Source organism: Salvia hispanica, chromosome 4, assembly GCF_029641045.1.
Source record: "Salvia hispanica isolate PSC_SH4W2 chromosome 4, Shi_PSC_v1, whole genome shotgun sequence".
NCBI classification, from domain to species: Eukaryota; Viridiplantae; Streptophyta; class Magnoliopsida; order Lamiales; family Lamiaceae; genus Salvia; species Salvia hispanica.
Genome location: NC_142695.1, coordinates 1713311 through 1726151, shown reverse-complemented (window position 1 = coordinate 1726151; position 12841 = coordinate 1713311). Strand labels below are relative to the sequence as shown.

The window sequence follows — 12841 nt, the reverse complement described above, 5'->3', positions numbered from 1 at the left end:
GTATAGAATTTAAAAAACATAAGGTGTTATAGATATAACGGAAACAACAGGACACTTTGATAATGGAAAAACAAACCTAATCCTATGTGGTTCGACTCTCGTAAACAAAACAGAGCGGATGTGTTGGAGATGATGTAGGTGGCTCAGGTGTTGGTGCGCTGGAGAGCCTTATTATTAATACGAGAGTACAAAATCAAGAAAGTTTTATGGAGTATCAATTGAGGCAATAAATGCGAATAAGCAAGTGAAGCTTCACTGGGAATTAAACTTTTGTTGGAGCAGAGAGTTATCTATCATCTGAAAAAGAAATAGCACAAGGTCAAGATCGTATATGGAGTAGCATTTAGTGATATATATGATGTGTAGAATGTATGCTCACAAATTGATTACCTTTGCTTCAACCGCTGCTCATTCTTTGACTACTGCTTATTCTTTGTAGACACTATCCAAATCAATGTGCTTATTGACAAATGGCCCATAATCTTCTTCATTTACTCTCTCCATGAATACTCTTGGCATATTCCAGATAGACATGTGTCGAAAAGTGGAGATGGATCTCAAACCATCTGGAAGCTTCTCCAAATTGGGGCACCTACTGATAATCATGGAAATAAGTTTTGGCATTGCTCCTTCTTCTGCTTCCCATACCTTTAAATCGTGCAAATCACATAAACTAAGATTCTGGAGTCGTGGAAATGAATCTGAGTGGCAAGTTAATGTTTCTTCCATCTCGACTTTATCTAACAATAGATCTTGCAACATGGGATACTTGCCAAAGTCCATCTACCTTAACCTTGCAATCTGTAAGCCACAACCTTACTAAATTCTGACACATCTCTGGTTTGTAGTATGGAAAACTGCTACCTAAATTGCATTCCCGTATCTCCAAACTGACCAACGAAGGAGACATCAACCCGTGATTCAAAACCTCTCTACCTTTCTCCGAACAAAAATCACATGAGTCAACTGAAAGGTAACTCTCACGTAATTGACTGTTTTTGTTGTTCAATACAATTGACATGTTATCCACATCCACATCACAAACTTCAACACACATCTTCTGTAGACTAATCAATGTAGGGATATCTGCAATGCAAGTTGTCTCACTGCTGATCTTATCTAACGTCTCCAACTCTTGTAGCCCACCTAGTTTTAGTTTCTCCCCTCCAATCACTTCTATTGCAGTATCGAGAAATAGATGCTTTAGTCTTTTCATCTTCCATATCACATTTGGCAATCTCATAGTTCCACCGTAAACTACTCTCAAATCTAAGGTCTGCAAGTATGGCAGGCTGCATATAGACTTTGGTAGCTCTTCCACATCAGAATTCCTCAAACTCAAGTATCTCAAATGAATTAGTTCACCCACCTTGCTTGGTAATCCCCCCCCTTCAAACTCACAACCTTCTGCCACAAATATCCTCAAGTATTGCGACTTCTTAAAGTTAACCATACTCTCTTTGAAGCCCATGGTTGGTATGGGATAATAGTATTTTTGGAGAACAATAAAAGATGTAAGACCTCTAACTTCCTTTAACCCATCTATACTTGGGTTACTACTGGGGTCATAAGTGATGGCTATTCGAGTCGGTAATAGAATGTCAGTTAGATACTTGGAAGCATAAATGCACGTCAGAAACTCTTCCTTTTTAGCTTTAGAAGAACAGAGATCATGCATTAAATCATGAAGCCCACACGAATCAAATTTCGTAAGTGGAGTGTAGGGGTCAGCTTCATGCAGTTGAACCATACACCTCATACCAAGTTCTATTAGATATCTTTGAGCTACATCTTTTAGAGTCTCATTAGCTTCTTTATCTTGGTAGGAAATGAAGCCTTCCGCCATCCACAATAAATACAGTTTCTCTGTATCAATCATGTGATCCTCAGGAAAACATGCTAAATAGAGGAAGCATGGTTTCAGGTAATAAGGTAGAGCATCGTAACTCAACTCCAACACCTGATTTACTTTATCGTATTTTCCAACACCTTTTCCATGTTTCAAATGTGATTCCATGTTCAGATTTACCTCTATCCATTTTGTGTGTACTTTATTGTGCAAAATCCCTCCAATAACACAAATTGATAGTGGTAATCCTTCACACTTTGATACAATTTTTCTTCCAATACCTTCAAATGATTTGAAATCCGGGTCATCTGCCACAATATACAAAATAAGATGAGACATATATTTAAAATTTTTGAACGACACAAAATAACAATAAGAATAAAATTTAATAGTGCTCTAGAGAAATTTCTAGACCTACCCAGCTTTACAAATTAAGATCCGTCAAATAAAAATTTAAAAATAGTGCATTAGATTTTCTTTATATTTTCCTCATTTTATTTGAGTCATAGAAATCTGTATCACTCTCCATTACTTTATTGAATTATATAAATATTCTCTCTTTTATTTTTGACAAATACCATAAAAAGCTACTCTCTCATCTATTTTTTTATAAAACAAATTAATATCCATGTCGCCAGTTTGACAAGAACCCAGGCTACCCAGCCTTACGAGTTACGATTGAATATTAGGGGGAGTGAAACGGTACAAAGTACAAACTACGGTGTATAGAACTAGGCAAACAAAAAATCATAATAAGTAGAGATGTACTAGTAACTTTTAATGAACACATGACCTGCCATATGTAGAGATTAGTATTGAATTTATTTTTTGGATTGTTGTGTTTTTCAAATTTTATAAAAATTTGGTTCAAAAAATTTAACCAAAAACCGAATGTTCACCCCTACTTCTAATTACACTCTAATTTTCAAACAAAATAACGTATCAAACATACCAGCCAAACATATTAAAAAATGCAATATTTAGATGGAAAAGCTCTAAAAGTTAACAAAACTATACGATGAAAACATGGACAAAGGAAGAAAGTTAAAACTTCTGACCTGGAGAAATATCTGCTACTTTTTGAAGTAAAGTCCAACCTTCGTCGTCTGTTAGAAATTCAAGCCTGTGAGGTTCGGATTGTTGATTAGCAATATCCTCGTTACGAGTTGTGAGAATGACATCACAATTCAGCGGAAAAGCTTGCTTTATGATCTCCCAGTGAACATCTTCCCATATATCATCTATCACCACCAGGCATTTCCTCTCCTTAAAAAAACTTTGAATTCTTGTGACCAAATCATCAACTTCCAAGACATCAACGTTGATGTCTTTGTCAAGTTGTTTCAAGATCTTGCCCAAAATGGCCTTATGTTCAAACTGTTGGGTGATGCAAACCCATGCTCGGGCATAAGATTGGAGGTCTGGGTGATTGTAGACCTTTCTGGCGAGAGTAGTTTTTCCGAGACCACCCATCCCATATATCTTCACTACTCGTTTTCTTCTGGTCTCGTCCTTCACCTTGGAGACCAAAAGCTCGATGTCTTTCTCCATGCCCACGAAATCATGCTCAACCTCATGAGCATACGTCTGTCTCAACAGACGCAGCTGCTCAGCTTCCTGCTTGGAATGAGATGATGAGCATTGATGACCCAACTCCGACTCTAACTTGTTAGTGAGGTCGGCCAGGGCAGATATTATGTGGCGAGCCTCATTTCCAACCTCGTGGACACTGCTGCATTCACACATGATGCAAATGTACCTTTTGAATTTATCCTTGAGGCTCCTCCGCCCTTCTTCCCTTTTGGATTGAACCTCAACGTCATACGTCTCAAGCAAATTCTCAGCTTTGAAAGCAAGATCTTTGAGTTGGGAAATGTAAAGCTTTAGAGTTGGAGAATCACGTCTATCTCTATCAGCTTTCATCAACAAGGCATGGATGCTTCTCAGATCTGCTTTGACTCTCTCAACATCACCGCTCACACTAAGCAGAAACTTAGTTTCTTCAACCAGCAAATCACGAAGGGTTTCCAGAAACATATTCGCAACTCGTTTATGAAAAATAGACCACTTCCATTTTCTCACTCGTTTTGAAAAAAATGATACTTTCTTTGTTCCATAGTAGTGGATGCATTTCTTTCCGGTACGAAGATTAAGAAAATTTGTATTAAATTAGTTAAGTAAAAGAAGAATAAAGTAGGAAATGAAAAAGGTAGAAAGATGAAGAGAGAATATAATGTAAGAGAAAGTAAAGTAGGTAAAAATAAATGTGTTGATAATATCGATAATATTGTTTCTTTTTCCGTTACTGTTACGCATGAAATTTATTGGTATATGGTGTTACTATTTTTAACCAATGTTTAAGGGATAAAGATCCCTTAGTTTAGCAAAACATCAATGCATTAATCTCCAACCCATTTACAGCTTCAGATATATACAATTATAGAGTCTAATTATACTATAGAAATGGGTAACAGATTATCTAAAATGGAAAATTAATATCACTTTCTATTTTAGAACCTACAAAATTATGATTGCAATATTTACTAATACAATCATTATTGCAGAGATTTTTAACTCGAATTGCATTACTCCCAATTTTCCATGTAACACCTCATAGCTCACATATATATAAACTATCATATGCTACACTATTAATCTGCATATATAATATAACAACTAAAAAATGACTTGTGTAGCAACCAATAATCAGAATGCCAACAATAATCAGGAAGGGGTAATAGTTTTGGGTGTTTATATTCATTGTGAAGGCTGCGCAAATGAAGTTCTCAACCATCTTCGTGGATTTCAAGGTTTGTTGCTACAAATTAATTACAAATATAGCTAGAATTTGGATTGAATAAAATGTACTCATAATTTGATAATACTGCAGATGTGGAGGGGATGGAAATTGATGCCAAGAATCATAAAGTTGGAGTGAAGGGAGCAAATGCAGATCCCATCAAAGTAAGTGAGAGATTGAGGATAAAAAGTGGGCAACATGTTGAATTAATATCTCCACACGAGTAGTAGCGTATCCAAAATAATAGATGGTGGGCTGGGTTAGTAGGATTTGGGCTTTAACTTTAACTACCAAAACAATGAGTATGTAAGGCCCAAAATATAAGCAGCTCTCGGTTCAAATTTTTATTGAGCCTTGCCTCGCTCCAAAATAGTATAGGGATTAAAAAGCAAGACTGATTCTGCTCATCTTGTGATTTTCAATGTTGTATACTTTGGTTTCTTTATTTTATCCAATCAAAGATTGTCTATTCTTGGTTTTGTCTTTACTACAGTTCTCGTAGTGTAGTGTGTGATTCGTAATATTCTAGTTATCAAACGAATTTTCATCTTCATTTGTAGCATCATCCGCAATCCAAATTAAATTTTAAGAGTTTGGATTCGTTGCCCGTAGATCATTCAAGCCGAAAAACTTCGTTTGCAATATCCGTGATTCGACTCAACTTATTCAGCTTCCATTCGATTTTTCATGACGCAATCTAATAATTATCAAGAACAAGCAATCAGAAAAAAAATCAATCAACAATATTATATTTTGTTGTTAAAAGAAACATACCACTCCCTCCGTCCAAAAAAAATAGATCACTTTGTGTATAACACGAGTTTTAATGTAGAATTGGTAAAGTAAGAGAGATGAGAAGAAAAAGTAGGTAAAGTAAGAGAGATAGGGAGAAAAAGTGAGTAAAGTATGAGAGAGGGAAGAAAAAGTGAGAAAAGCATGAGAGATGAACTTTCCATTTTAAGAAAGTGATCTATTTTTTTTTGGACGTCCCAAAATGACAAAAGTGATCTATTTTTTTTTTACAGATGGAGTACTATTTATCAACATTCACTTGTGAATAATAAACAAACAAGAAGTTATAAAATGTAGTATAACAAAAATAATTCATAGAATATCATCAGGATATGTGAGTATATAAATAACATGGGATACTTGCCAAAGTCCTTCACATCTACAAGGTACAAAGCGAGACGAGACTCCAATTCCATAGACAAAGTCACCTTATTTATTTCCTTTTTTTAATACAGTATTTAACTGTTTGATGATTACGTATAAAAAGTTACTACTCGTTTTTAAATAGCCGTAGGCGGCTTTCATATTTTCATCTATATAAAATTTTAACTTAATGTAGTAGTAATATTTCCATCTTCATTTTAGCGTTTAGCCTCGTCCACAATCCAAATTAAATATTAAGACTCTAGGTTTGTTGTCTGTGTTCGTTTTAGCCGAAAAGCTTCGTTTGCAATAGCCGTGATTCGAGTCAAAATATTCTGTTTCCGTTTGATTCTTCATTACCTACTTTAATATCAAGAACAAGCAATCAGGAAAAATCAATCACCACTATTATATGTGTTGTTAAAAAAACACATCCATCAACATTCACTTAATTGTGAGTGTTAAACAAAAAAGAAAGTTATAATGTATAAGAACAATGATTCTTAGAATGTCATCAGTATATGTGAGTACATAAACAAATTCCACAAAATGTTGGTACTATTAATAATTGAGCCAATAAAGCAAAAGGCTAGAGCTTTCATTATGATCGCATCAAAGTTATACAGAAAATACAAAAGAAATTGCACAAGTAATGCAGATATGAACTACAATCATCAAGAAAACATCAAGGAATTATACGTTCTTGGTTATTTGATCCCAATTTAACATCTATAGTCTTGAAAGAACAAATAGTCCATAAACATTACTTCATCCATCCATCCACAAAAAAGTATATATGATCATAATAGCAGTATTTGTCGGTCACAAAAAACACATCCAACCAACAAGAAAACAAATTGGTAGAATATCATGAGGATATATGATACAAGTCTGGACACATGCTGGAATAAGTGAGAGTTTCGAGTTTTAAAAAGATAAGCTGTTATTGCTCAATTGAAATCATGGAAACAACAAGATTTTTTTACAATGGAAAAACAAACCTAATCCTATGTGGTTCGACTCTCGTAATCTGATCCGGGAAAGAACCACATAGAAAACCCGGATGGAAATAAATAACCGACTCGACAACAAGACACAAAAAATAGCAGATGTGTTGGAGCTGATGTAGGTGGCTTGTGGTGAGTCGGGAGGTGCGCTGGAGAGCCTTATTATTAATATGAGAGTACATGAACAAAATCAAGAGAGTTTTATTATCAATTGAGGCAATAAATTGTTGGAATCTATGCCCGGTCAATGGACTTTGACCAATTATAATTTCAACGAGACATTTAATTTTGTAAAATTAAATGATATAGCGTCGATCTACGTTCGGAGTAGATGACCGTGGTATATTTATTTTCTCAAATCCGATTCCCGGTGAGTGAGAAATAATTGTTTAAAGTTGTGCAAAAATTGCAAACTTAATGAGCTATGAGATTAGGGAATAATTAAGAGAGTTAATTATCCCACATTGAAAGTTTCAACCTTATTAAACTAGTATTTAATAAGAAAGATTATTACATGGAATAATTATAGTGGAATAAGATGGGCTGTAGAGCCCACACGCGCGCACACGCGCGCGCCGCCGCCGCCGCCCGCCCGCCGCGAGCCCCGAGCCCGTGCCCGTGCCCTTGGACTTGGACTTGGCAATTGGTCTTTGGGCTGTTCTTTGGGCCTAGTTGCGGGCTTGGCCCAAGTCTAGTTTCTTTTTAGACCACCACCGTTTCCACGTCAGCGAGCCAAGCGGGATGCCACCTCGTCAGTATGACGCGGTAAGCCAACGTGGCTGACACGTGATAGTCCACGTCGTGAATGAATCTAGAAGCTTCTAGACTCAGACTCACAGCTCTGTAACGCGTTTGTAACGCTTCGTAACCGACGACCGTTACGGTCTAGCTTTAATGACGGCCATTATGGCCGTTGACCCCCTGCAGTGGACCGAGCCTATAAATAGGCTAGCCATTCCATGCATTCTACACACTTCATACACTAGAAAGCATTCTGCATCATAAGCTCTCTCTCTCTGCATTGTCCTTCTGTCGAAGCTCTGCCCTCTCCTCCATCCAGTTCGCCGGAGCTCTGTTGATAGCGGTGCTGCTTCACCAGAGACGTAGCCGTTTTATCTTTGGGGACGAAACGCCAATCCGAAGAGCACTACCGGGGCGTATCTCGTCTTGCGGAAAGAGGACTCCTCGACTCGGCTTGTTCCTGTTCTAAAGTTTATAGTTTCGATTTACATTTGTAATTTTCATTTCATTTCGTTTCTGTATTCCTTCTTGTAATCTCTAAATCTCCAACAATCGCAAGACGAGATATAACTTGCTTTTGAAGGAATTTGGACGAAACTGAACCTAAAACTTTCGAAACTTTAAACACCTTTGCTGGAGATGTCGACTGAATCCAACACCGCCGCTGCCACCACTCCGGCCACCACCGTCGCCATCACTTCCTCCACCATGGCATCCACCACTATGATGCCTACTCCCGGGGTCTATCCATCTTCATCAACAACCCCTTGGGTGTATACTAATACCCAGGGGCTCACTGGTGGATCCACTTCGAGTGGGTCGGTTGGTTCCACTTTCAGTGGTTCCTTCGGATCCTTTAATGGATCGAGTGTTGGGGCCTTCGGGTCTCACACGAATGCGGGGACCATCGAGTCTCACGCGACTGCTGGGGCCTTCGGGTCTCATGCGAGTGTTGGAACCTTCGGGTTCAACACGGGCTTTGGCTCCTTCGGGACCAATGCGACCATGGCGGGCTCTATGCCCAACATGAATGGTGGGGGCCCTATGCCCAACCATGTTGTTGGCTCCTTCGGGGGCAACATGAATGGTTCATTCCAAGGACCAAGTGCGGCACCGTTGGCACCGAGAATGATGCCACCCGCCGAGAAGCCACCTAAATTTGGAGGAGCCGACTTCAAGAGGTGGTACCAAAAGATGTTGTTTTACTTGACAACATTGGGCATCGCCAACTTCCTCACGGAGAACGAGCCGCCCGCGCCAAGTGATCAAGAGACAAGTGTTGAGGTCATGGCGGACTATGAAGCATGGCGCAAAGGAGATTATCTTTGTAAAAATTTCATTCTAAGTGCTTTAGATGATAGCTTGTACAATGTATACTCCCTTGTAACCACATCCAAAGAAATGTGGGAAAGCCTAGAAAAGAAGTATAGTATAGACAATGCTGCCGGTACGGAACATGTTGTAGTATCCAAATTCATGGACTACAAAATGGTCGATTCCAAACCGGTCATGGAACAAGTCCAAGAGTTCCAAATGATCATCCATGGACTCGCGGCTGAAGGGATGAATTTGCCCGACAACTTTGTGCGGTGCATACTCATTGAGAAGCTTCCTCCTAGTTGGAAGGACTTCAAGCACTACCTCAAGCACAAGCGAAAGAAGATGAGTCTTGAAGACTTGATAGTGAAGCTGCGCATTGAAGCGGATGTGCGCAAGATCGATCAAAAGGCTAAGGGCTTTAGCCCACTTGATGCAAAAGCCAACTTGTTGGAGCGGGGCGGTCCCTCCAACAAACGCCCTCGCCCAAATCAGAAAGACAAGGGGAAGGGAAAGCAGCCTACAAAGAAGTTTGAAGGCGAATGCTACAAGTGTGGCAAAACTGGCCACTTTGCCAAAGACTGCCGAAGCAAGAAGAAGAAGCCGGCAGCCCACGTCGTTGAGAAGGAGTTCAAGGACTGGAATGAAGATGACCTCGTTGCCGTGGTCACTGAAGAAGTCAACATTGTTGACAACAAGGGCGGCTGGTACATCGACACCGGCGCTACTGCTCATATTTGCTCCGATAGGAGCAAATTTGCCTCCTACACTGCTGTTGAAGGGAGGAAGATCAACATGGGGAATCAAGCATCATCCGAGGTCCTCGGCATTGGCAACGTGATTCTCATGATGACCTCCGGCGTCACAATCACTTTGAAGGATGTGCTGCATGTCCCGGACATCCGCAAGAACCTAGTGTCAGGATCAATACTAGTTAATAAGGGGTTTAAACTTGTATTTGAGTCTGATAGGTTTGTTTTGTACAAGTTTGGGAAGTCCCTCGGAAAAGGTTATGTAACCGACGGACTTTTCAAGCTTAGTGTGGCTACGCGCCTTGTTCCAAAGCCTTTGGCTAACAATAATAATAAAGCATCTACTTCCTCTTATTTGACCGAGTCTTCAAATTTGTGGCATTGTAGATTGGGACATGTAAATTCAAAAGCCGTAAAAAGATTAGTAAATTTAGACTTACTAAAGGCAATTGAAGTAGATACCCAAGACAAATGTGAAATATGTCTTGAGGCAAAAATGACTAAGTTACCGTTTCACTCAATTGAACGGAAAACGAAACCCCTTGAACTAATTCACACGGATGTATGTGATTTAAGGATGGTGCAAACTAGAGGTGGTAAAAAGTACTTTATCACTTTTATAGATGATTGCACAAGATATTGCTACATCTATCTTTTAAGAAGTAAAGATGAAGCAATTGAAGCGTTCAAAAATTATAAGAACGAGGTTGAGAATCAACTTGGTTGTAAAATCAAAGCGATTCGAAGTGATAGAGGAGGCGAGTATGTAGCCCCGTTTGAGGAGTTATGCAACGCAAGTGGTATAATTCATCAAACAACTGCTCCATACTCACCACAATCTAATGGTGTAGCGGAACGCAAAAATCGAACTCTAAAAGAGATGATGAATGCGTTACTACTAAGTTCAGGATTACCCCAGAACATGTGGGGGGAGGCTATTTTGACAGCCAACTATATCCTAAACAAAATTCCACTCAAAGGAAAAGACCTCACTCCTTATGAATTGTGGAAAGGTAGGAAACCATCCTACAAATACCTCAAAGTGTGGGGGTGTTTAGCCAAGGTGATGGTTCCCCCGCCCAAAGAAGTTACAATTGGCCCTAAAACAGTCGATTGTATCTTCATTGGATATGCACTTAACAGTAGTGCATATAGATTTGTTGTTCACAAGTCTGAAATATCTACTATTACAGTAGGAACAACAATCGAATCAAGGAATGCCGTATTTCTCGAAAATACATTTCCTTGCAAGGACAAAGAAGAAGTCCCAATCAATTCCGAGACAAGAATTGAAGATGAGGCCACTAGTTCTAAAACAGTGGATGAAGCCACTAGTTCTAAACCCGCGGATGAAGAGCCTAAATCGCGCAAGCGAGGGAGGCCTGATCCAAGTGACGCAGCACCAAGACGTGGTAGTAGGGTCAGAACACCAAAAACATTTGGTCCTGACTACATTGCTTTTATGTTGGATGAAGAGCCAACGTCAATAAAAGTAGCCTTCGATGGCCCGGACGGGTTACATTGGAGAGAAGCTGTTCAAAGCGAAATTGATTCAATTTTGCTAAACCACACTTGGGTGTTGGTTGATTTGCCCGAAGGTGCCAAACCTTTAGGGTGCAAATGGGTGCTTAAAAGAAAATTTAAGGCCGATGGAACAGTGGATAAGTATAAAGCCCGACTAGTTGTAAAGGGTTTTAAACAAAAGGAAGGACATGACTTCTTCGATACCTATTCACCTGTAACGAGGATTACATCTATCCGAGTGCTTCTCGCGATTGCTGCATTGCACAATCTCGAGATTCATCAAATGGATGTCAAGACTGCGTTTCTAAATGGTGAACTAGAGGATGAAATCTATATGGAACAACCCGAAGGGTTTGTAGTGCCCGGACAAGAGAAGAAGGTATGCAAACTGGTTAAGTCCCTCTATGGATTAAAACAAGCGCCGTTGCAATGGCACTTGAAGTTTGATAATGTGATGTTATCAAATGGGTTTAAAATCAACGAGTGTGACAAATGTGTCTATATTAAGAGCACTGATAACGGGTACGTTATAGTGTGTCTCTACGTTGATGACATGTTAATCATGGGTAGTAACACTCAAGTGATTAACGAGACAAAATCCATGTTAAAGAGAAACTTTGACATGAAAGACATGGGTCTAGCCGATGTAATTCTTGGAATGAAAATTCTAAGAACATCCGATGGAATCATCTTAACCCAATCTCATTATGTTGAGAAGATATTGAAGAAATTCAATGCCTATGATGGCGCGCCGGTTAAAACTCCAATTGAACTCAATGTTCACTTGAGCAAAAACAAGGGCGAACCCGTTGCACAAGAAGCGTATGCACGGGTCATTGGGTGCATTATGTACTTAACTAATTGCACTCGGCCGGACATTGCTTGTGCCGTGAACAAGTTGAGTCGCTACACTAGTAATCCAAGCAAAGAGCATTGGAGAGCTCTTGTAAGGGTTTTGAGATATCTAAAACATACTCAAAATCATGGGCTACACTTTTCGAGATACCCCCCGGTACTTGAAGGGTACTGTGATGCGAATTGGATATCCGACAATAAGGACTCACTTTCAACAAGTGGATACGTCTTTACTATTGGGGGCGGTGCTGTCTCGTGGAAATCCACGAAACAAACATGTATAGCCCGTTCAACTATGGAATCAGAATTCATAGCTTTAGATAAAGCTGGGGAAGAAGCCGAATGGCTTAAGAACTTCCTTGAGGATATTCCAGGTTGGTGTAAGCCAGTGCCTCCCGTGTTGATTCACTGTGATAGCCAAGCCGCTATCGGAAGGGCGAACAATGGCTTCTATAACGGTAAGTCTCGACATATTCGTCGACGACATAATACCGTAAGACATTTGATCACAACAGGAGTGATTACAATTGACTATGTGAAGTCAATAGATAATCTAGCGGATCCGCTAACCAAAGGGTTAAACCGTGATCAAATGAATAAGTTGCTAGAGGGAATGGGTTTGAAATCCACAAACTAAAGAATTGTCATAGTGGTAACCCAACCATGATGACTGGAGATCCCAAGAACTTGGTTCAATGGGAAAACTAAGCTATGAGAGTTCGCGAGAAACACTCATCTACATCTATTCCCTAGAGAGCAATAGAGTGTTTGAAAACTTGCCTTGTGGTGAGGATAAGTCTATGACTTTTAATGATTCCTAAGGATCTCAAAGAGATTGAGT

The 12841-nt window shown here is 39.4% G+C and overlaps 1 protein-coding gene across 1 annotated transcript in view; it reads right to left on the bottom strand.

Moving 5' to 3' along the window:
• LOC148927017 (putative disease resistance protein At1g59780) overlaps positions 1-3889 on the bottom strand; it is a 31970-nt gene extending 28081 nt beyond the window's left edge. The window contains exon 1 of the mRNA XM_089069782.1: positions 2908-3889. Within this exon, the coding sequence (XP_088925908.1) occupies positions 2908-3886 (979 nt within the window). The 5' untranslated portion in view covers positions 3887-3889. The remainder of the gene's footprint in view (positions 1-2907) is intronic.
• Positions 3890-12841: the final 8952 nt, after the last annotated feature.